Source organism: Sinohyriopsis cumingii, chromosome 1 (assembly GCF_028554795.1).
Source record: "Sinohyriopsis cumingii isolate HCF-2022 chromosome 1, ASM2855479v2, whole genome shotgun sequence".
Classification (NCBI taxonomy): Eukaryota; Metazoa; Mollusca; class Bivalvia; order Unionida; family Unionidae; genus Sinohyriopsis; species Sinohyriopsis cumingii.
Window position 1 is genome coordinate 65,868,108 of NC_142961.1, and position 25,386 is coordinate 65,893,493.

General features: G+C 33.9%; 1 protein-coding gene across 1 annotated transcript in view; it reads right to left on the reverse strand.

Moving 5' to 3' along the window:
- Positions 1 to 3,129: 3,129 nt before the first annotated feature.
- LOC149807030 (src kinase-associated phosphoprotein 2-like) overlaps positions 3,130 to 25,386 on the reverse strand; it is a 33,378-nt gene continuing 11,121 nt past the window's right edge. Inside the window, exons 4-8 of the mRNA XM_089960884.1 lie at positions 24,440 to 24,520; positions 22,078 to 22,185; positions 17,437 to 17,540; positions 9,941 to 10,022; positions 3,130 to 9,257 (exon numbers count right to left, since the gene is read on the reverse strand). Of these exons, the coding sequence (XP_089817010.1) occupies positions 8,668 to 9,257; positions 9,941 to 10,022; positions 17,437 to 17,540; positions 22,078 to 22,185; positions 24,440 to 24,520 (965 nt within the window). The 3' untranslated portion in view covers positions 3,130 to 8,667. The remainder of the gene's footprint in view (positions 9,258 to 9,940; positions 10,023 to 17,436; positions 17,541 to 22,077; positions 22,186 to 24,439; positions 24,521 to 25,386) is intronic.

The window sequence follows — 25,386 nt, forward strand, 5'->3', positions numbered from 1 at the left end:
GTTCTCTATAATTTAACCGTCGGCATTGCTGACTGGGGGCTCAGAGCTGTAAATCTACATCATCACTAATTTAACTTTCTAACCTAACGAGCCAGGGCGGAACTTTCAATTTAATTTAATTAAATTATATTGGGAGAACCCCACCCCAATACGACAGAACGTCACAGTGTTGGTAATTACACAATCATTAATGTTATGCCATAACAACGGATCCATATATATATAATAACTGAGCTAAACTATCTAACAACGAAAGTTCACATTTTTCTAAATTCTAAAAGTTATTTTACTTTAATTTAAAGTCAAAAGTCTGCAAAATTTCATAAATATAAGAGATTTTTTAATGTAAATGAGCATTTCCTGGATTTTAAAGCCAGTCTTCAGAAAGATCTATTGCACCAATTCACCTTCACTCTGTACATGGATCCTGTTGTTAGACAGTTTAATTCTTCTTATCAGCTGTTCTGTAAGTTTGTACAATCACCTGTAATAGATCCATGTAAAAATGATGAAAAAAATGCATTTTGGTTAATTTGGTTAAAGCCAGTCTTCAGAAAGATCTATTGCACCAATTCATCTTCACTCTGCACATGGTTTCTATTGTTAGACAGTGTAATTCTTCTTATCAGCTGTTCTGTAAGTTTGTACAATCACCATGTAAAAATGCTGAAAAAATGCATTTTGGTTTATTTGCAATTTAAAATTTAAACATGGTAATGCCAGAATTTGTACTGATAATGTGCTCATATAAGAATGAAAATGAGTACATCTTGTAATTTTCATAGTATTTAAATTGCATTGTTCATCAAAGTGAGTCAAATACATATTTACTTTTTGTAAGATTGTTACTATGATAAACAAACAAACTAATATATTTTAATCCCACAAAGTTGATTCTAACTAGCATGTTTGTAAAATACATTTCCCAATGCAAATAAAACCTTCCAGAATATCTCCAAGAGCAAAATGTTATTAAAACTGAAAAATTGCTATAATGGGATAATAATTTAAACAGTTCATCTACATATGTATGATCCGCTCTGGTGGCCTAGTGGTTAGAGCATCTGCCTCAGATGCGGGAGGTCATGGGTTCGATCCCCGGCCAAGTCATACCAAAGACTTACAAAAATGGTACTAACAGCTGCCTCGCTTGGCGCTCAGCATTAAGAGGTTAGTGTTAGGACTGGTTGGCCCGGTGTGAGGATAATGTGACTGGGTGGGACATCATGCTACATGTCTGCGGCATGATGCCCCAGTGCTAGACATCACTATAAACTGCCACATTGCAGACATCGTAGCGATATGACTGAAAAATTGTTAAAGCTACGTTAAAAATCAAAATCACAACAACACAACAATACATATGTATGCCAATATCAATACCAAATTTCATTTGTCTATTTTGAGTGTTTCTGTTCAATCTTGATAAGCATTTTTATCAAATAAAGTTAAAAAAATTGCAAAACATACCCTCAGAGATACTGTTGTAATTACTTGAAATCTAATCAGGTCATCTCTATATAAAAGCAAATCTACCTACTAAATTTCATTTACCTACCTCAAGTTTCTTATTTTTAATCATGCCAACAAGATTTTTGTAACATTAAAGTACCAGTCCAAAAAGTGTAACAACAGGCCAAAGTGGGCCTGATCTCACTCACCAGTCATATTAAGCTCGACAGATGACCATTTAATCTAAGTAGGCATATGTAGTATTGTAATAAAACAAGCCTAAGTAAACTATATAACAAGCTTTATATCATGTCTTTTTAGCTATGTTACTACAGTTTGACAAAGTTTTTTAACACAAAGGTATAATTAATATGCATTGGCCTCACTTATGATTGAATTTATCCAATCTTTTTACCAGGCTTTATTGAAATCTGATGAGAAATATAATCTCTTGAGAGTTGGCAAACAATCAGATGCAATCATCTCATCAATAAATTTTTTGTCAAACATCATAATGATGTAAGCTTATTTAATAAAGTGGAGAAAGTCAACCAGAATTCAGTCTCCAGAGTGGTGGAAGGCTCATCCAGTCAGATACAAGATTATCTCATAATAGGCATGGATCTGAAATCATGCACATAATCAAACTCATGCAACATTTTGACAAAGATAAGCCTACTTACCAAGTTTGATCAACTGTTGCAATGCACATTCATTCACAATATGACTCCAAATTTCAATTTTAAGTAGACTAAAATGCCATTTTCTTTTGAAAGTTATGTCTAGTGCGCAACTAACTTAAAATTTATCTGGGCAGAGTCATGTGCGCATTACTAATCTTGTTGTTGTGTAATGATGAATCAGCGGTTATGTATTTAGTTTGGAATATGGCATACATTCAATTACTTTGTTTCCTGTAGTGTATTTTGTTTATATAATTCAGCCTTAGGTAGAATAAGAAAATGAGCATCTACTAAAAAGGTAACTGCATTTGTATCGGAAAATATGAACTCATTTTGTCGGATGAATATACTGCACCTCCAAGGTCATGCAGTACATGTATTTCCATCCAAAAAACTCGTTCATATTTTCCCATACAAATGTAGTAACCTATAAAGACATACATTATTGTGATAGACAAACTGTATTATTATGGACATAATGTATCATCATTATAGGCATACTGTACTGCTGTAGACATACAGTATTAATATAGACATACAGTATTACTATAGACATACTGTATTACTATAGACATACAGTATTACTATAGACATACAGTATTACTATAGACATACAGTATTAATACAGACATACAGTATTACTATCGATATACAGTACTGCTATAGACATACAGATGCAAAACAACATGCTTCCTTCTGCTATTGCCAGCGGAGACAGGCATGCTTTTTTATTTATTTTATAATGAGCAAACAGCCTGATACCATGGAAATGAGTAAACAGCCTGATACCATGGAAATGAGTAAACAGCCTGATACCATGGAATTATGAATTAAAGCTGCTGGACAAAATCTGCTCTGACTGATTTTGACACTGCTATTAGGTGTACACAGTACCCACATTTTACGACTGAAAAAATCTTCAGCTTAAAATTATAAACTGCACTGTATTAACTGAACACTGTATGGTAAGTTTTGTAAACTAAAAAGTCTTGGATAAACTAGCATGATATACTTTATTGCTGTTGTAATAGTAATAGCTTTACAAAAGGAATGAAAAGCTGACAAAAACAAAACACAAAGTAAGAATGTGGACTTATTCAACATGATGTAAAGGTATATTCAATCAATATATTGCACTTTGAGCTGAACTATTAATTACTGGAAAGTAACAAGCTTATGAATCAAAGTAAATGTCAATAAAGTTAGCAAAAATATTGTCAAGGTAACAAGCAAAATTATGGAATGAAATCAGACTTTTGAAGGCACAATATTTCTCGAGCACAGCAAGAAGCTTGCATTAAATTTAAGAAAATGTTTGATTTTCATTGACTGTATTTCAGATAATGAATAACAAGTGGCCCAGGTGGACCTGATATTGTTCACCTGGCTTACATTACAGATGACTATTTTACCAAGAAGGCTTACTGGCATGTAGTATATTGCAAGAATACAACCTAGGTAAACCATGTCCAAACTTCATTATTCTGATTCTGCATATAAAACTATGTCCTGAAAAAAAATTGTCTAAAGATAATGTCATAATTTATATCCATGGTCTCTTGCTCAAAGTCAAAGTCATCCAATATTGTGATGTTATAAACACATATACTGAGTTTTATAGAAACTGGACAAGAAATATAGTCCATAGATCTAGAGAGGTAAAAGGTCAGCCAATTAGATGCAAGGTATCTCATTAATATGTGCTAATGTCACTTATTACAGACTCCTCTCTATGACAATTAAACTGAGGTCTCGGATTAGTAAGCAGAGATCTCGGATTAGTAAACTGAGATCTTGGATTTAAAAAAAATGTTAAGTGTGTTCTTTCACGGCTACATAGAATTCAGTTTAAAAAGTTGTAGCAAACTCAATCAGACACAAGATTACCTCACTAATATGCATAGATCTTACTCCTAACTAAACTCATCTCAGTGAGACTAACAAATTAAATTTTACGCTATGGCAGATCTGAATCTTGTGTTGTTTGTAGTTTGACTTGACTTATATGCGAGTATATATGGTACCTCATTAATATCTGTGCACCTCATGCATTACTGAATTTTTCCAAGATCTTGATAATATAAGAATACATTCTAAGTTTGATCAAAACTGGATCAGAAATATGGCCAACAGCTGTAACAAGGTCAACCAATCAGGTGCAAAATTACCTTATTAATATGCACAGCACTCAAACATATTCAAATTACTATGAGATTTTGATGACATAGACTCATATTCCAAGACAGATTGAAATCAGATCAAGAATATGAACTCTTGAGTGATAACAAGTAATTTTTAACAGACAGGTGGTGCACACTCCACTATGGAGACTGGACAACACATGATGCCTGACAGATGTTGCACAATGCATTACACAGACTGGACAACACATGATGCCTTACTGATGTTGCACAATGCATTACACAGACTGGACAACACACATATTCAAACTGACATGCTATTTTTATGACATAAATTCCAATTCCAAAGTTTGAATGAAGTCAGATCAGAAATATGGACTCTTGAGTGGTAACAAGCAATTTCTAACAGACAGATAATGCACTACACATAATGGACAATGGATAGCACACAATACATGATGGACTGTGAGCCATACCATAAGAACAGTTGGCCCCATGCCTAGGTGAGCTGATAAAAATTACTAGATTACTATTGAGTTACTTTTATTTCATTGGGTACCAATCTTTTGTGGTAATCAAATGCAACCTGGACCACATATTGAATGTGACAATGATATATGAAATAAGCTGATATTCAGAGCACCCCCTACCTCCAAATTCTATGATAAGGCATCCCTTGTTTATTTTAAATATTAATGCCATTCACAATATTCAGAAATATATATATATATCACAATACATTAATGAAAGATGAGGAATCATGGAAGTTTATTGATTATGATTTTAATTTGCATGCAAAATTTTGACTTGAATTTTCAATACCAGTGTAATGACTAGAATGCTAACATAATTATTTGCAGTTTGTCCTTCTTTACATCACAAAGCACAAATTATATATATTTACTATAATGAATACTTGATGCAATCCACTGACAATTTGCAAACATCTCTGAAACATGAAAGCATTAAAGTTCATGAAACTAAAATGTCAATCACAGCATGCACCATTTTGATACATGCATATCCTTGAATAACATTGAAAGCTTTTTATCCGCGGAAATATGCAACATAATGTATGGATCATGAATACACTGTATTAACTACCATTATACACTCTTCCATACTGAATAGATAGATTAATGTGAAAGTAATTATTGTGTCTGATTCAAATATTAGTCATTTCAGAGGTAAAAAAAAGTTTTCACCATTTGTTATTCTATGTACCACAAGTGCTGTTCATACTTCCATTAAGCCAAAGGAACACAAAACACACTGTTATTACTAATTTCATTTCATACACATAACTGCTGAATAAACAATCAGTACCATGTTCTCCAATTTCATTCTGATTGTGTTCATCTTAAGTGATTCTTTATTATTGTGAGGATAATCCACTTTGCATTAATTGGCTTAAGAGTGGATATTTTCAGGTTGAATGAAACCGTATCTCATATTACATTGCCAAAGTCCTCCATTCATTTAATTAATCACCAAGCTGAATACCATTCATGAAAACATGTTATGAATTCCTCCTTGGAGAATTGGCTGATAGGTGAATCTTGGAGCTCCATGCATTTGTCTGGCACAAAAATGTATGATGCCATTTTCCTTTAAATGAAACAGCAGCTTCTTTCTGCAATATGCTTTAAAACATCAAAAATTCTTCTGTTCACAATGACACTGGGGCAACAAGTCATGCACATAATTCACATGTTGTCAGAATCTGGTCAACAAACAGTGGATTCCTAATGATAAAGCAGGCTGGTAACAGAAGGACATTTATTTAAAGTTTCCTGCTCTCTGAACCATTGTGTTATCAATATCCTGACAGCCACCATGTTATCAATATCATGAAAGCCACCATAATCAATATCCTGACAGCCTCTGGGTTGTCAATATCCTGACAGCCACCATGTTATAAATATCATGAAAGCCACTGTCTTATCAATATCATGACAGCCTCTGTGTTATCAATATCCTGAAAGCCAGTGTTATCAACACTGTGACAACCACTGTGTTATCAATATCCTGACAGCCACCATGTTATCAATATCCTGACATCCACTGTATTATCAATATCATGACAGCCTCTGTATTATCATGACAGCCTCTGTGTTATCAATATCCTGACAGCCACAGTGTTATCAATATCCTTACAGCTGACAGAGTGAAACTCAACTTCAACAGTATCATTGATTCATTGAAATAATAAAAATATTGTTCTGAAAAGGCCCATTTCGCTGCCATTGGTTTTGTTTTAGTGCCTAATTCTTAACTGGTGAGAGTTTTATGTTTTTGTTATAGCAGTCTTTAAAAACGATGTAAAACCTAAATTCAGTTTTAATTACACAGTTGTTTCATCTCCATAAGTGGAAAGGGATGCTTGCATCTTCATTGATTCTCCACATTTATGCTAATAATAGAAATGAATAACTTTCCAAATCAACCCAATTACTGCAGGCAGTAGGGGTTAAGCATGTCTGCTTGGAAATGCATGTAAGTCAATATATATATATATATATATATTAGTTCTGAATTTCAGTTACCTAATTTGTGACTATAACCAATGAGGTTAACCCTAATATGTTCATCCTATCCCAACATGGATTCTAAATCATTGTTGTGTAAACATTTTAAATGATAAGTACAAAAGGACTTTACGGCAATTCATACATTAGGTAGAAATATGTAGTCTAGTTTTGCAAGCATAGTAAACTGTATCAGACAAGTGGCTCCCATTTTTGTTCAGCTAATCTTTATTATAGTGAGAAAGTAAAAAAACTAGTTTAGAATGACATCTGGAACACCATGACTTATTTCTATGAACAGAGCATACCTACAGCTGGGATTCTGCCAGAAGGGCAAAGCTTGTACAATAGGGAAAACCTCTGAACAATGAGGTCATTAACAACAAAAAAATAGGTCACTGTATCAGATCAACTTTTACTAGCAGTGATATAAAATGACAGTATACCTACACCTGGATATTTACCAGTAAGACAAACATTGTACATTGGGGTGATCCTGTAAACATTATTATTAGAGAAGAAGGCCACTGAGACCTAAAACCACTGCAGTGGTTAAGACCTAAAACCACTGGAGTGGTTAAAAATGATGCAACAGAAACCTAAACAATTTCCATAGCTTACCATGAATATATGTTTGAGATTTGCCAGTAAGACAAAACATTTACACTGTTGTCAACAGCATTCATTATAGCAAGATACCAAATGTAGGTCACTGTGATTTATCATACCCTGGATTGTTCTGAATGAAGCAAGACATACCCTGTTCACATTCCATGACATACCATTCACACCATGCCTACAGCTGGAAATTTACCAGAAATACAAAACATTTACACTTTTTACTGTAGTAAGTCAGATGTGTGAAAAAGTAGGTCACTGTTACATACTGTGCCCAAGAGTGATTTAGAATGACAAGAAACATCCTAAGTTAGACGAAAATTCTATGCATAAAGGTGACAGTAGTGGCAGTAAAACAAAACTGTTACACCATTAACCCAACTATGGTGACAACACTGATGATGCTGACCATTCAGAAACAATCAGGGTTTAGTACATGCTCTCCTGAACTCCATAAAGACAAGCTGAAAACAATCAAACAAGTAACAAAAAATAGGTTAGTCTCTAGCCATGTGTGAAAGATGACTGAATATGAAAAATAAGCCACCTGCAATAAGTAGAATGGTACTATAGTTGTGGACAATGATCTAATGGCTTCTTGACAAATGTTCTAGTATGGTGCAAGCTATGGCATCATTCATTTTTGTTTCAGAGCAGGCATAATTTTCCCTCTTCTTAAAGCCCTTTGTATCCTGTTACTCTTTTAGTTATGGATGCTCCCCTATGAAGACATGGGAATGTCATAAAGAGGCCTCAGAAAAAGGCATAAATAGTAAAAGATAACTATCTCTTTTCTCAATGTTTTGTACAGGGAAAAGAAATCAGATCATTTAAGAATCACTCACAGATAACAAAAATTATTATATAAATAATATTTTACATAATCTGAAAGGAAAAATATGAACTAGCTTTTTCTGAGCCATACTGCACAATGTGAGGACAGCGGTATCACCCAGAAAAAAAACTTGTGTATATTTATCCATACAGATATAGTAGCCTAAAACTTTAAAATATTGGTCATTGTTATGAATGCTCAAATTAGTGATGTGCCATTAAAATGTAAGTTACTAATAAAGAAGGTGCCCCAAGTGGCCAAGTGGTCTAAAGCCTATCATGTGCTGAAAAATAGCGTTAAACCCCACAACAACAACAACAACTAATAAAGAAAAAAATTCTGTTAAAAATTATCCAATTTGTTTTTATAAATATGCAGTAAACGCCCTTGAGTTTCATTAGAAGATGTGTTCACTTCACAAGTTCATATGCCGGCATCAGAAATTCCTTTGGCACCAGTCCAAACTTTCCTTTCAGTTCCCCAACCCACCAGGCCTTTTCATCAAACTCTCTGCTGATGATGTAGATCATGTCCCCTCTCTTAAATGACAACTCCTGCAGATTGCTTGCCTCACAGTCCCACTTCCCATAATATTTGTTCTCAAAATCCTCCTCTGGCTTATGAGAAATCTGTATCTGGACCCTCTGCAGTTTGGGTTTTGCTGGGGAGGGAGGAGGCATCTGTGGGAGAGGAATGCTTGGTGGTGCACGTCGAGTGGGTAGACTTGGAACAGGAGGTATTGTTTCTTTGGCAGGGGGTCGGTTTGGTACTGGAGGAGAAGAAACCTCTTCCTTTCTTGCTGTGCTTGTTGTTGACACACTGCTGCCATCATCATAAGTGTCATCTTCCTGTGATGAAATAGGTTTGGGTTCTTCTGCATTTTTTACCTCTGGAATAAAATCATCTGTTACTTCATAGATGTTATCTTCCTCCAGCTGTTCACTGACAGTAGTTGCCATGGATTTTCCTGGCTCATCCTCTGGAGCCTCATAAAGGGAGTCTGAAATACAGAGCAATAAATTTATCAACATTTCAACTGCCATTAGTTCAAATTTTGTTTCACAAACTGAAGAGCTTTTAAGATTTTGGCAATTACAGGTTAAATAGTTTGCATTTATATTTTGGCAAGAGCCTTATACAATAAAACAGACTTTTTCATTATAGATGTACACAACATACATGTTTATATGTACCATATAGAGGAGACAGACAGAATTTGTCATTATAGATAGACACAAGATACATGTTTATATGTACCATATAGAGGAGATAATTTTTCATTATAGATGTACACAAGATACATGTTTATATGTACCATGTAGAGGAGATAATTTTTTAGTAAAGATGTACACAAAATACATGTTTATATGTACATAAAGAGGAGACAGACTTCATTAACATTTTGTGTATTTATCATTGGCCTGATAAAGTTGAATAAACTGGTGTATTTTCAACTCGGAGTTACATTTTTACTCTAAATTACACAAAGTATAAAGAACATAACATATATCTTTTCTTAGAGATGGTGCATACTGGTTCATTTCCAGTAAAACCTATTACCAGTGATCTGTGGGGAAAACAGCTTTGTTAACTTATGGTAAATTGAAGTTAAATAATTTCATGAAAAACTGGCTTCTTTCTGTAGTGTCTTGTACAGTATAGAGGATTTCTTATTATCTTTACCTTGGTCTGGTTGAGAATTACTCAGTACACTCTCGATTGCTTTTTTCCACTGATCTGCCTCTTCTTTGCTTCCAGCTTGAAACTAATAAATAAATTAGCTAATAAGAGTTCATCTAAGGTGTAATTTATGAAACTAGATGAAGCCCAATTCTTTTGTGGACAATATGTTCTAATTTGTATGTTAATACTAACTGTCCTTCTCAGGTTTTGATATGGACAATATTTTAGTACTCTTATTTATTCTTTATACTCTGTACACCCTACTGAAGAACTGTATGGAGCAATACATTTTGTGTGATGACTTGCATGACAGCACATAAGAGGTATGAATATAGTGTATAAGAGGTATGAAAACAGTCATATGGGGTAGGATACTGCTCATAAGGGGCATGAATACAGTTAATGAGGGGTACAAAAAGAGTGTTGTTGTTGTTGTTGTATGGTTTAACGCCATTTTTCAGCACAAGATAGGCTATACATGGCGGCCAGTATAATTGGTGGAGGAAGAACCCTGGAAAACCCCGGAAAGAATCACCGACTCACACAAAAAGAGTGCACATGGGATATGAATACTTTGAATAAAGAGGCATGAATACAGTACATAAGAGGTATGAATACTGTCCATAAGGGGTATGAATATTGTATATAAGAGGTATGAATTCTGTGTATAATGGGTATAAATACAGTGTATAAGAGGTATGAATAGTGTACAAAAGAGGTGTGAATACAGTGCATATGAAGTATGAATGCAGTGCTTAAGAGGTGTAAATAAAGTGCATATGAGGTATGAACACAGTCCATATGAGATATGAAAACTGTGCATAAGGTGTATGAATACAGTCATAAGGGGTATGAATGCAGTGAATAAGATGTATGAACACAATACATAAGGGGTATGAATACAGTGCATAAGGGGTATGAATACAGTCATAAGGGGTATGAATACAGTCATAAGGGGAATGAATGCAGTGGTTTAGAGGTATGAACACAATACATAAGGGGTATGAATACAGTCCTAAGGGGTATGAATACAGTGCATATGAGGTATGAAAACTGTGCATAATAGGTATGAATACAGTACATAATAGGTATGAATACAGAGCATAATATGTAAGAACACAGTGCATAAGAGGTATGAATTCAGTGCATAAGGTGTATGAATAGTCATAAGGTGTATGAATTCAGTGCATAAGGGGTATGTTGTTGTTGTTGTTATAGGGTTTAATGCCATTTTTCAGTACAAGATAGGCTATACATGGCAGCCAGTATTAACAATAAAGGAAGAACCCAGGAAAACCCCGGAAAGAACCACTGACCCATGAGAAGCTACCAGCAAGCTTTCTTACATATCCACATTGGCCGAATCTGAGACTCAAACCCACGCAGACAGAGGTGAGATGGCAGTGATCCAAGACGGAGAGCACTTTAGACTACTCGGCCACTCGGGGCCCCCATAAGGGGTATGAATACAGTGCTTAAGAGGTGTAAATAAAGTGCATAAGAGGTATGAACACAGTCCATATGAGGTATGAAAACTGTGCATAAGGGGTATGAATACAGTCATAAGGGGTATGAATACAGTCATAAGGGGTATGAATGCAGTGGATAAGAGGTAATGAACACAATACATAAGGGGTATGAATACAGTCCTAAGGGGCATGAATACAGTGCATATTTGTTGTTGTTGTTGTTGTGGGGTTTAATGCCATTTTTCAGCACACGATAGGCTATACATGGCGGCCAGTATTAATGGTGGAGGAAGAACCCGAGAAAACCCCGGAAAGAACCACCGACCCATGAGAAGCTACTGGCAAGCTTTCTCACATACCCACATTGGCTGAATCCTAGACTTGAACCGCCGCAGACAGAGGTGAGATGGCAGTGATCTGTAACGAAGAGCGCTTTAGACCACTCGGCCACTGAATACAGTGCATAAGGGGTATGAATATAGTGCATATGAGGTATGAATACTGTGCATAATAGGTATGAATACAGTACATAATAGGTATGAATACAGTGCATAATATGTAAGAACACAGTGCATAAGAGGTATGAATTTTGTGCATCCCCTGTATGAGTTGCTTTACAAGACATGCATACAGTAAGCAATACAGTGTGGTTTAAGGCATTGAATTCTACAACTTTCCATGCAATATACTGCTTCTTACCTGAAGTGAGAATTCTGGTGCCGCAACATGACTTTCATCTTTAACCTTATTGTTTTTTCTAATGTTTCATGTTTAGTTTTTTTCTTTAATCTTACTGTCTTGAATGGCTTTTCACATGTAGTTTTATTTTTTAATCATATTGTCTTGCCCGACTTTTCACATTTACTTTTCTCTTTTCTCTGAGAAGAACAATCATTTATCAATTAATATTTGTGGAAAGTATTTACCTACTTGATTCAGCATCTATCATATCAACATAAAGTGTGAAAAGCCAATTTTAGACTCAGAATTTTTATCTGTCAATATACTTCACATTATTTTCAAAAATAATTTTCATCTGTCCATAAAGTAATCATAATTTTGGAGCTAAATTTATTTCATATTCTTTATTTTTACTTTGTTTTCACTACTTAAACACAGCAGCATTTTCTCCCCAGTATTAAAATCTTTACTTTGAGTCTTAAAAGGCAACATACCTCTTTTTGAGAGCTATCAATCAACTTCCAATCAATATTTTTGTTGGTTTAATTCTGAGTCACTTCATAAATGGATATATAACATTCCCCAATAACACAAGTATTTAATTACATACTCAGGGAAAAAATACAGTGCTTAGAATAAATTAAGAAATATATAAGGCAAAAAAAACATAGATAAAATAATTTTTTATTCAAATTTATGTTTTACTTTACTCCCAGTGATAGTGTTATAATGTGTAAGACATTCTCGCTCTAAGGATGTTTATTTTATGACTCCCAAGGTCAGTATTATAATGTGTCATGTATAAGGTGGTCTCACTGTAAGGCTCTGTACTTATGGCTCCAATGGACAGCATTGTATTATTGTATTGTCCCATATATTTTGCCACATCTCACTGTAAGGCTCTATACTTATGGCTCCAATGAACAGCATTGTATTATTGTATTGTGCCATATGTTGCCATATCTCACTATAAGGATCTATACTTATGGCTAGTATTGACAGCTATATATTTTATCATGTACTTCATAATACGATAATCTCACTATATGGCTGTATACTCATGGTACCTATAGACTGCATCCTATGGTGTCACATACTTCATTATAAGTTATCTCACTGGAAGGCTGTATACTCATGGCTCATATGGACAGCATTATATTGTGTCATGTACTTCATTATATCTCACTGTAAGGCTCTATAAAGGTCAGTTCAAGGTCTATCCTTATTTACAAACTAAGAAGGTTCTGGAACTGAACTTGTGACCTACAGCCTGGTAATTTTATTGTGTCTTAGTTTTTTATATAAACTAAACAAAAGTATTCATTCTTGTCTTAAGATCAGTCTGTGGAATCATTTCAGTTGTGATCAGATATAATTTGCAAGGAATCATTTATTTAAAAATTATTCATAATAATGACAAAGTGTTCATCTATTTTTTGGACTAAATCACTATTTTAGAATTATTGTGAATTCATTCAAAGATATTCTGAATTATATCACTGTGATACATCAAGACTGCTAATACATCATCCTATTAAAAAATATTGGTACATTGGCACATTCAATATTGGAATTCATTCAGAACACTCAGCTCTTTTGGTCTTGGGATGTCAATTTTAAAATTATTTGCAATTTCATTCATAATACTGTGAGTCATTATAAAATCTTTACTTTGTATCTTAAATATTGTTGTTGTTGTTGTAGGGTTTAACGCCATTTTTCAGCACAAGATAGGCTATACATGGCGACCAGTATAACTGGTGGAGGAAGAACCCTGGAAAACCCAGGGAAGAACCACTGACCCAGAAGAAGCTACTGGCAGGCTTTCCCAGGCTTTGCAATTTCATTCACAATACTGTGAGTCATTATAAAATCTTTACTTTGTATCTTAAATATTGTTGTTGTTAGAGGGTTTAATGCCATTTTTCAGCACAAGATAGGCTATACATGGCGGCCAGTGTAACTGGTGGAGGAAGAACCCTGGAAAACCCAGGGAAGAACCACCGACCCACGAGAAGCTACTGGCAGGCTTTCCCACGTACCCACGTATAGCCAAGCCTTGGACTCAAACCCACACAGGCAGAGGTGAGATGGCAGTGATCCGGAACGGTGAGTGCTTTAGACCACTCGGCCACTCGGGGCCCCGTATCTTAAATATATAAAAAATCTTAATTTACTAAACATGTTGGTTTCGCTTCTTTCTGTTACATAGTTTATGACCTACAGTCATAGCATAACCATGCATTGCCTGTAATGAGTGTGGTATATTATATTATTACAGAAGTTTTATAAATTTCATGTAGAATAACTGCAAGTTTGAGAGTCATTTTATCAAAAACATAATAAAAATTTTTATGATATTACTATGTGGCACTAAAAGGTATTATGTTAGAGTGATTACGGTCTACTTTTGTCTTTTGAAATCAAAAGAACAAATAAAGTAGACACTGATCTCCCTGTAAACTTTGTGAAGGCACCATCTATAACTGCAATGTTTGCAGTTGAGCAAGACTTCCTAATAGTGCCTTCTTTGGGAGCCATAAATTATACAGCCTTAAAGTGAGATTGCCTAATAATAAAGTGCATGATATGTTATAATGCTCTCCTTGGGAGCCATAAAGTATACAGCCTTATAGTGAGATTGCCTAATAATAAAGTGCATGATATGTTATAATGCTCTCCTTGGGAGCCATAAATTATACAGCCTTATAGCGAGATTGCCTAATAATAAAGTGCATGATATGTTATAATGCTCTCCTTGGGAGCCATAAAGTATACAGCCTTATAGTGAGATTGCCTAATAATAAAGTGCATGATATGTTATAATGCTCTCCTTGGGAGCTATAAATTATACAGCCTTATAGTGAGATTGCCTAATAATAAAGTGCATGATATGTTATAATGCTCTCCTTGGGAGCCATAAAGTATACAGCCTTATAGTGAGATTGCCTAATAATAAAGTGCATGATATGTTATAATGCTGTCCTTGGGAGCCATAAATTATGCAGCCTTATAGTGAGATTGCCTAATAATAAAGTGCATGATATGTTATAATACTGTCCTTGGGGGCCATAAATTATACAGCCTTATAGTGAGATTGCCTAATAATAAAGTGCATGATATATTATAATACTGTCCTTGGGAGCCATAAATTATACAGCCTTTATAGTCAGAAACCTTAAAAAGTAAATGCCAAATTATAGCAATGTCTGAAGGATCCACTCTACAGTATTAAAGTGAAATCACCTTATAATGAAGTACACGATGGATATAATTTCACTACCACTTAATGAAATGGGATCTATGACCATGCAAGCCTTATATCATGACCATGCATGCCTTATACCATGACCATGCATGCCTTATATCAGGAATAGTGTTTCTCATCCATGCAACAAAGAAATCTAGTTGTTACGCTAACCTTACTTTTTTTTTATCTGAGTCAGGTTGTCTCAGTTATAGTGTTCACGTGCTAAGAACTACTTTTAAAAAAAAGAAACCCTTGTTGTTTTCTGCTGTGCCTGATGGCATTATTCTAAAATCAAACAACAACAACAGATATATAACACCAAAAACCCATATAGCAACTTAAGGTCTCATCAAGAATGAGAACATACCATATAAAACATCTTGAGAGAAACAGACACACATACATGAAGTCAAACTATTTGGTATTATGCTAGAAACTATAAATCATTCCACACAGCATGGTGAATTTTATCCTATCTGTACGTCTAATTCAGTAAATTTTCAGGTCAACACCATTAAATGTAACTAAAAATAATTAGTTTTAAATAATTAAAAACAAATTAGATACTGTTAACTACATTTAATGACACTGACCTGAAAATTTAATGAGCTACAGACAGGATAAAATTTGAGATGCTGTGTGGAATGAACTATGACAGAAAACACTTTTCCTGGCACAGAGACTATATACATCACTTACAACAAAAAATGAAAAAAATTCAAACTCTCTCAGGAGCTACCACAATGACTGCAACAATGAGAAATGTGTTAAATCCGACCTGTCTTCTTCAAACTTTGTCAAACACCCCCAAGCCAGTTGAACAAAAAATTATAAACAAATGAAAATTCCTGCGTTTACCAGAGTGGTTCATTCATCAGTCCACATGCTGTTCCACAAATTTCCATGTAGCATTTGTTGCACTAGTAATTCACTTGCCAAATTTCCATGATAGAAAATATTATTTTCCAAGAATATAATGAATTAGAAATCTGATCCATCACTACACACTTAGAACTGTATGGTAGTCTGTACCCAGTATTGTAATGTATCATACTGTTGCCTACATAGAATTTTTTTCAAAATTAGAACTGACGAAAGTTAAATGTTATCCATATAAAAGATATGAATTACTTATTGTTATTTTCATATGACACCCATCAATTAAATGTGATAATGCAGTAATAGTATCAAAAGATTTCACGTTTCTATTTTCACATGCGTAGAACTTGTTTACTTAAGACTGACAGATCATTCCATTGCCCTCATTAACATATTTTTTATAAATGCGTAGTAATGTATTTTGAACAGTGATAGTACACAGCTCAAGATGCTCACTGCACAATGCTTCTAGCACCTTTATTGATAATTTTTTCCCCTTTTCTACGAACAGGATATATAACTAGATTCTACTTAGATAATTATTCAGATGTTCATTTTTTAAAAAGACATGATGACATTTACATAGTGTGAGAAGCAATAATAATACCTGATGAATAATACTGTCTTTTGAATTAGTTAAATAAATTGCAAAAGTGCAGGGTTATTTTAATTTAATTGGAAAACACTCTGTGAGAAAATTAATCTGTATCAGTGTTTGTACCAAGACAAGGAAATACCAGTCGCAGGGTTAGATTTTTTTGTCTCTCCCTCAGCAGAGCTTCAAGAGGAGACAAATAATGTAACCCCATGACTGGGATTCCCTTGTCTTGGTGCAAACCCCAACATTGGTTCTATTAATAATGTACATGATAATGATCTCCCTTTGGTCACTTACATTATGGGAGCCACTGTAGCTCAGATGGTAGGGCACTGGATTCACAATTAAAGTATTACAAGTTTGATAGCTACCCAATCCATCCTGGATGGTTAACTTGGTGTGTCTTTGGGAAAGGCCCATAACTCCCATTTCCATGGCATGATATAGCCAATAATGTGTAGAGTCATTAAAACCAACAATCAAACAAACATGAACATTTTTCAAGATGTCAATTTCTTTTCTGATCCATTACATATAGAATAATTTCAATGTAAAAGACATCTTAACATTTATGAGTAAATATGTAACACTTTTTGAAAATATTATCAAAAGTTCTTACCTCAAAAATTCTTGTTTGTCCATTTGATTCAGAAACAGGCACTAGGTTGAAATATGTACCCTTCTTTTGGGATTCTTTGCTTTCAGGTATTTGTAACTTGAATTCTACAAGTATATTGAAACACACATTTGTCAAAGCTAAAGAGATGATTTTAAACCTACAGGTTAAAATTTAAAATTTCTCCCATGTATCCATGCAAAATATTGAACTTTTTCATTACTTTAAGTCTTACACAATCACCTTACTGATCATATTTAAATGAAGAAAAACACATTAGACTTTCTTACAATGCTGATGTCCATGGAAGATCAAAATAATTTTACAAATAAAGTGAAATCCCATTACCATATACTCTTATTCAAATCCTTTAGTATGAATAAAGACATAAGTTTCTTTTTAAAATTGCATGATAATAGTTGATTTAGGCAAAATAGTTATCAATGTATGTCTTTTCACCCAGATATGCAGAGAATGTGAAGTTAATTTTGCCTTTTCCTTGACTGATTTCTTCAAAACCACCCCTGTTTTCGGCAATTCAATACTTTAACAATCTGAGGGCATTATTAACTAATTGAACAGAAAAAAGACATGAGTATACGATCAACTTGTGCCTTTTTTCCATTAATATCGCAATGCAAACAGTTTCAATATTGAATTTTCATGCCTTAATCAAATTCTGTGTCATTTTAATGTCTGCAGTCTCATTTGTAGCCAAATCAAGAGCAAATTGTTACTTTTAGAAGTTTATAGGTTGATTATTACTTTTTGGAGGTTTATAGGCTGATTATTACACTTTGGAGGTTTATAGGCTGTTTATTACTTTCTGTTCATAGGTTGATTATTACACTTTGCAGGATCATAGGCAGATTATTACTTTGTTCGAGGCTTATGGGATGAGTATTACTTTTTGGAGGTTTACAGACTGATTATTACTTTTTAGAGGTTTATGGAATGAGTATTACTTATTGGAGGTTTATAGGCTGTTTATTACTTTTGGAGGATTATAGGTCAATTATTACACTTTGGAGGTTTATAGGCAGACTATTACACTTTGGAGGTTTATAGGCAGATCATTACTTTTTTGGAGGTTTATGGGATGATTATTACTCTAGAGAGGTTTATATGTTATTATTACACTTTGTAAGTTTATAGGGTAATTATGAAGTTTTGGAGGTTTATATGTTGTTTATTACTCTTTTGAGGTTCACAGACTGCTTATTATACTTTGGAGGTTTATAGACTGATTATTACTCTTTTGAGGTTTATAGGCTCATTATTACACTTTGTGAGTTTATAGGCTAATTATTACTTTTTGGAGGTTTAAAGTCTGATTATTACTCTTTGGATGTTTATAGGGTGATTATTACTTTTTGGAGGTTTATAGGCTTATTATTAGTCTTTGCAGGCTTATAGGCTGATTATCACATTCTGGAGGTTTATAATCTGATCATTATACTTTGGAGGTTTATAGGCTGATTATTACACTTTGGAAGTTTGTATGCTGATTATACTTATTATAACTTTTTAGAAATTTATAGATTGACTATTACTTTCTGAAGGTTTATAGACTAATTATTACTTTTTGGAGTTTCATAGGCTGATTACCACTTTTTAGTGGTTTATAGGCTGATTATTGCTTTTTTGAGTTTTAAAGATTTACTTTATTTTTTGGAGGTTTATAGACTGATTATAAGTTTTTGGAGGTTTATAGACTGATCATTAGTTTTTTTTAGGTTTATAGGCTGGTTATTAGTTTTTTGAGGTTTATAGGCTGGTTATTTTTTTTGTGAGGTTTATAGGCTGATTATTAGTTTTTTGAAGTTTATAGGCTAACTGCCAGTAATGGGAAACAAAAGCTTTTTATTTAATATTGCAACCTGCAAAAAAAAATAGGAAATGAAGCAGACAAAAATGAATATTGTTCTATAATGTAATGTGCATTTTTAGTTTTAATATCATTAAATTCAAAGGTTTATTACAATGGCTGTTTTAACTGACTATTTAAAACTATACATATATATATATATATATATATATATATATATATATATATATATATATATATATATATCTGTTCTAACATTCTAAGATAAAACCATTCTATGCTCAATTTGTCCTATTTTTTATCACTTTGCTCTATTCAAATGGCAGAAATAAGTCACTCCAACCCAAAATTAAGCACTGCCATGGACCATGGAAGCTGGATTATATAGTATTGGTCATCAAGTGACAAACTGATTTCTTGACATTTTACAAATGAGACTAACAGTTTAAGCCTTTGGTTTATTGAATGTTGTCATTCATGTTTCCAAGTTATATTAGCATTAAAACTATGTGCAGGCTTGAATAAATGACTCCTACTGAAAATAAACAATTCATTTTGGTACCAACATCAGGTCAGTTATTGGCAACTGTGACACCAGAACATAAGCATGAGATGCAATAGCTGTTCTTTACATTGTAGCACGGGCGCAAACATAACAATTAGAGCATACATTGCAATGAAAGTATATGTCCTAACATGTGACATTATCAAGCAGAACATCATTAGTAAGTGGATTGCTCCAAATATCACTGTGCTTCGTAGAAACGAAATTTAGATCAACAAAATTACAATGAGAGAGAGAGAACAACTGATCAGGCACCAGCAATTCACACATGACAGTGTATAGTGCAAAATAACCAGTGGTGTATGTTAAAAATGTAATCATGTTTTGCAAATAAAAATGATTATTAAATGCATTCACTGTGAACGCAAATGACAATATTTTTGTTAGCACAGATTACAAAAGGATTCTTAAAGACAATTAATGCAGTGAATGATATGGCACCCTGCAGACATCATTGCCTGCTTGTATCAATTATGATAACAAGGAGGCAAACAACAGAAGCTTGGGTGGTAACTAAATATACCTGTTAGTGAGCAATAAACTGGTTGTTTTAACTTAGTCAATCAAATACAAACACTATTTTATTTACAAAGTCAGAGCCAACCCTGGGAGCAGAGATTGGATTCTTTTAAGTATACAGTGTTTTATATACAATGAAGGCTGACTTAGGGAAGCTAATCTTGGTTTTATTTCAGAAATAAATTGAAACAATGGAACAGTTGTGGTTCTGTAAATGACAACCTGAGCATACATTCTGTGAAATCTATTACAACATATGCTGCGATTTAATAGGTTTCAATTGAATGGTATGATCACAGGAAGTTCAAATAAATTTCTACCTGAACATAGGACTAAATGGTACTGAGTAAGTATCAAATTCACCACTCGATCAAAGGGCTGCCATTACAAGCTAAGAGGTTTGAGCTGGCAGACAATTAAGGAAATATTACTTGGGAATTAGACCTGGATTATGAAAAATACAAACGTAAATAAAAGTAGAATTTTTATTGCATCAAACACAATGTACAGCACAATACAAAATATAAATATGAGTTGTTCCAACTTGCATGAAAATGGAACATTATACTTACTAGTAAACACCTGAAGGTAAAAAAAATTATGGACACTTTACTCTGAGGTGAGTAATATTTAATTTAATATTTTCAAATTATTAGTATTCAGATAATGTATATAGTAATACTGTGTAATTGTTGTTGTTGTTGTTGTTCTAGGGTTAAATGCCATTTTTCAGCACAAGATAGGCTATACATGGTGGCCAGTATAACAGGTGGAGGAAGAACCCTGGAAAACCCAGGGAAGAACCACAGACCCATGAGAAGCCACTGGCAGGCTTTCCCACATACCCACGCTAGCTGAGCCTTGGACTTGAACCCACGCAGACAGAGGTGAGATGGCAGTGATCCGGAACGGTGAGCGCTTTAGACCACTCAGCCACTCGGGGCCCCAATAATGTGTAATCAATACCTTATTAAAACATATATATGTAAAGCATACCATTGGCTATATGCGTTCATTTCTGGATCAGAATAGTGGCATAACAATTTAAATATATTTGAATTTGAAGTATTCTGTGTACTGCAGACATTTTGAGTTTCTAATACTGCACCTAAACTTGTAATATTTTGTTCTTCCCAAGTTTAAAGTCAGGAAGAAAAGTGTGAAAAACACTGACCAGTTTATGATGTTTTTTTTTAATTAAATTAATGTTTGTATGCATTTTTTGATATACAAGTTTTGAGTGATTTCATTTTTAAATCCTACAGTTGTAACCTTTATTAACATTTCACCATCTAAGCATTCATATTATGAGTGAAAAAGGTGTCCCAAATCTTACAACTCAAAAACAAAGATCTGTCCCAGAAAATATAGTGCAAAAAAATTAGTTTTGGAATTTATAGTGTCCCAACATATATGGTAAATATGGTATACTGCAAAATACTAAAACTGAAAATGTTAAATTTGAAATTTATATAGTACATTTCCTATCTGGAATGAAGGTTTTCAATAATAATAAAAAAACACCAATATAAGCTCATGTTAAGTGCAGTACAGACATGGTCTTGTTCTTCATGCATGACACAGTTCTGGACAAGCATGGATAAAACAATAATTGATATGAAGCTGTATGTGCAAATTTGAAACCAACTCACAATAAAAAGTTACATGCCTTAAAACTGCTGGAACTGAATATTGGTACGTAAGAACAATGGAGGAAAAAAATCCTCCTTACTTGTTAAACTAAAGGCTCCCTGCTGTTTGCCGCTGTTCTGTTTCTCAAAATAGTAGAATATGTTGCCTTTGATAACACACCATCTTTTCTGAAACTTCTTTAATATATCTAAAGAAACAAAAAGAACATTTTAGGCCCTTAAATACATGTAGTCAGATTTAGCTTTTCAGTACACCATAAAAGACAAATGCAGCCAAATGTACATTTTTGATGGATCAAACTAATTTTAATCATATAATACTTATCTACTATCATTGTGTTGTTAAATCATTTCTTGGAATTAGTCTCCAGTCCAATACTGGACTAGACTCCAGTCCAATACAGGACTAGACTCCAGTCCAGTATTGGACTAGACTCCAGTCCAATATTGGACTAGACTTATTAGACTGATACAACTGGACCCCAAGCATAAATACCCTAAATCTGGCCTGCCATTGAATGATGGTAAACTGATGAGACAGTGGGATGAAAATATCAGAAGGCAACTTTCGTAACTTCACTGAATCAGGAATAATTCAAAAAGGCTTAATAACTCAGAAATAGCCATGACCTCTTGTGGTTTGATTTTCATGAAAGAGAGATCTCTCAGTGTGAGACTGATAAGCTCTTTTAATTGTATGAACAATCCACATCAAAATGGTGGCTGCCAAAATATGAAAAGTACTTTATAAAGGGAGAAACAGATGGTCATTACCTTTATCTTCTCTTCTTGATCTAGCTAAATTTAACTCTAAAGCTTATACCTGGTAATGGAATCTATCCTGAACAGATATGACAGAGACCGGTGATTTCAATATAAACAGATATGACAGAGACTGGTGATTTCAATATAAACAGATATGACAACGACCGGTGATTTCAATATAAACAGATATGACAGAGACCGGTGATTTCAATATAAACAGATATGATAGAGACTGGTGATTTCAATATAAACAGATATGACAGAGACCGGTGATTTCAATATAAACAGATATGAAGAGACTGGTGATTTCAATATAAACAGATATGACAGAGACCGGTGATTTCAATATAAACAGATATGACAGAGACCGGTGATTTCAATATAAACAGATATGACAGAGACCGGTGATTTCAATATAAACAGGTGCTACTAAGAAGAACCTGATTTGATTCTTGATCAGTTTGCAAAGAAAAGAGACCAAATTTTTTAGCAGAAGCTACGCTGAAAGAGAGAACCCAAAATTGATTTTTCAGCACATGATAGACTATACATGGTGACCATTATATTTTGCTAAAGGAGGGAGTTGGAAGGTGGCAATGGACCCTGAGGTGCCAGGTGAAGGTGATGCTGTCATGAATTTTTTTTGCAGCTAAAATATTCATACTATATCACCTTCACCTTGGTTTAATGGGGACAGTTCTTCAGAAAGCTTACATTTAGGAGAGGGGGAGGAGGTAGGTTGGCAACTGACATACAAACTGATCTCTAGCAAAGTATGTGTGCCACTCAAGAAAATTGTCCCTGTGTGCCCAGTAGAGACACCACTAAAGAACATTACCCCTAGGCATCTCTAATCCTCATACCTTCAATGAACCCACACCCACCACTGCACTCAACAACATCCCCAGATAGTGGCCCAGGAGTCATAATCCAAAATCTGTATGTTTGCATCTTCCAGCTATGGCTGTATATCTTAATTCTTAACATATCACTGCAACTGAAATTTTGTATACAGGACCTCTGACCTCCCCTTGCATGGATACAGGGGACAGGATCAAAGAGCAACATGCCCATCACAGATGGCTACTACTAAGGTGAGATAACACCAAACATGCTTGAATTTCTACTGTAAGGCTGAGGAGAAAATGTAGTAACAGAGATAGACAAACAGAGTGTATCACTATATCCACAAAATTGATGCTGAAGTGTTCAGAATATAATTATACTTAAGTGTTCAGATAATAATCATACTTAAATCTTCAGATAATAGGCATACTTAAATCTTCAGTCAATAATCATACTTTATTGTTCATATAATAATCATACTTAAATCTTCAGATAACAATTATACTTAAGTCTTCAGATAATAATCATACTTAAATCTTCAGGCAATAATCATACTTGCATGTTCAGGCAATAATTATACTTTATTGTTCATATAATAATCATACTTAAATCTTCAGATAATAATTATACTTAAGTCTTCAGATAATAATTATACTTATGTGTTCAGGCAATAATTATACTTAAGTGTTCTGATAATAATTATACTTAAGTCTTCAGATAATAATTATACTTAAGTCTTCAGATAATAGTTATACTTAAGTATTCAGATAGCAATTATACTTATCTACAATACTGTAAAGTCCTTGTGGCTGCAGTGAAATATGCACTTACTTCTGGGAGACTTCTTTTCCAGGAACCCTTTCTGGATAGGGTCAGTTATGTTATCTGCAGAGATGGCTGGTAATTTCTCATCTTTGAAAAGAAGACCAAATAACGTGAGCAATATAACTTTAATTTATACTGTTAAATTAAGCAAAATTCACACATTAAAATAACTTTTAATTTGGTTCCATTATGAAAGTCCCAATAATCTAACCAGATTCCAGTAACTTAAATATCATAAGATAAATCCACTAGTCTTTTTATGGGTTCACCTAGTTACAGTTAAACCTTTTCAAACGCTCACCTGAATTCACCAATCACCAGGTCACAATGGTCATTCTAATTTCCCCTGCCAAATTTTATTTATAAATGTCATGTAATTTGCAGTCACCTGTCTTCCGTGGCCAACAGCCAGTTGTTTCTTAACCATGCAGCGGTTTCACTCTGCCTTCCACAATCACTAGAGCTTGTCAGCAGTGACTGATCCAATAATGCAAGTTAAATTTCTTTTGCTTGACAAGCCAGGCATAGTGTATATATATATATATATATATATATATACACACACAGTATCTGATTTTACTTTAATATTTTTGTATTTTTGTACAACAACATTAGATTGGGGATTTATTGTTGATATCACATGAATATTGGACCGCTGATGTTATTGGCATCTATGCTAAGAGATTTGTTAAGTCATGTGACTAAAATTGCAAATGGCGATTACCAGGTCAAATTTCATCAATGCTGTAGTTTCATCTTGCCAGTCATCAGATTAAATAAATAACAATTATAGTATTCACAATTTCTCAGAAAATAAATCATTTTTCTATCAATTTCATGCAGGTGTGACTTGATTTAACATAGTTCAAGTTAGCTAGACCCACTAGTAAGTGGCTACCATATTCTGTTAACACATGGTGGGTGTGAATTCCAACTTTTCGATTCTTTTGATC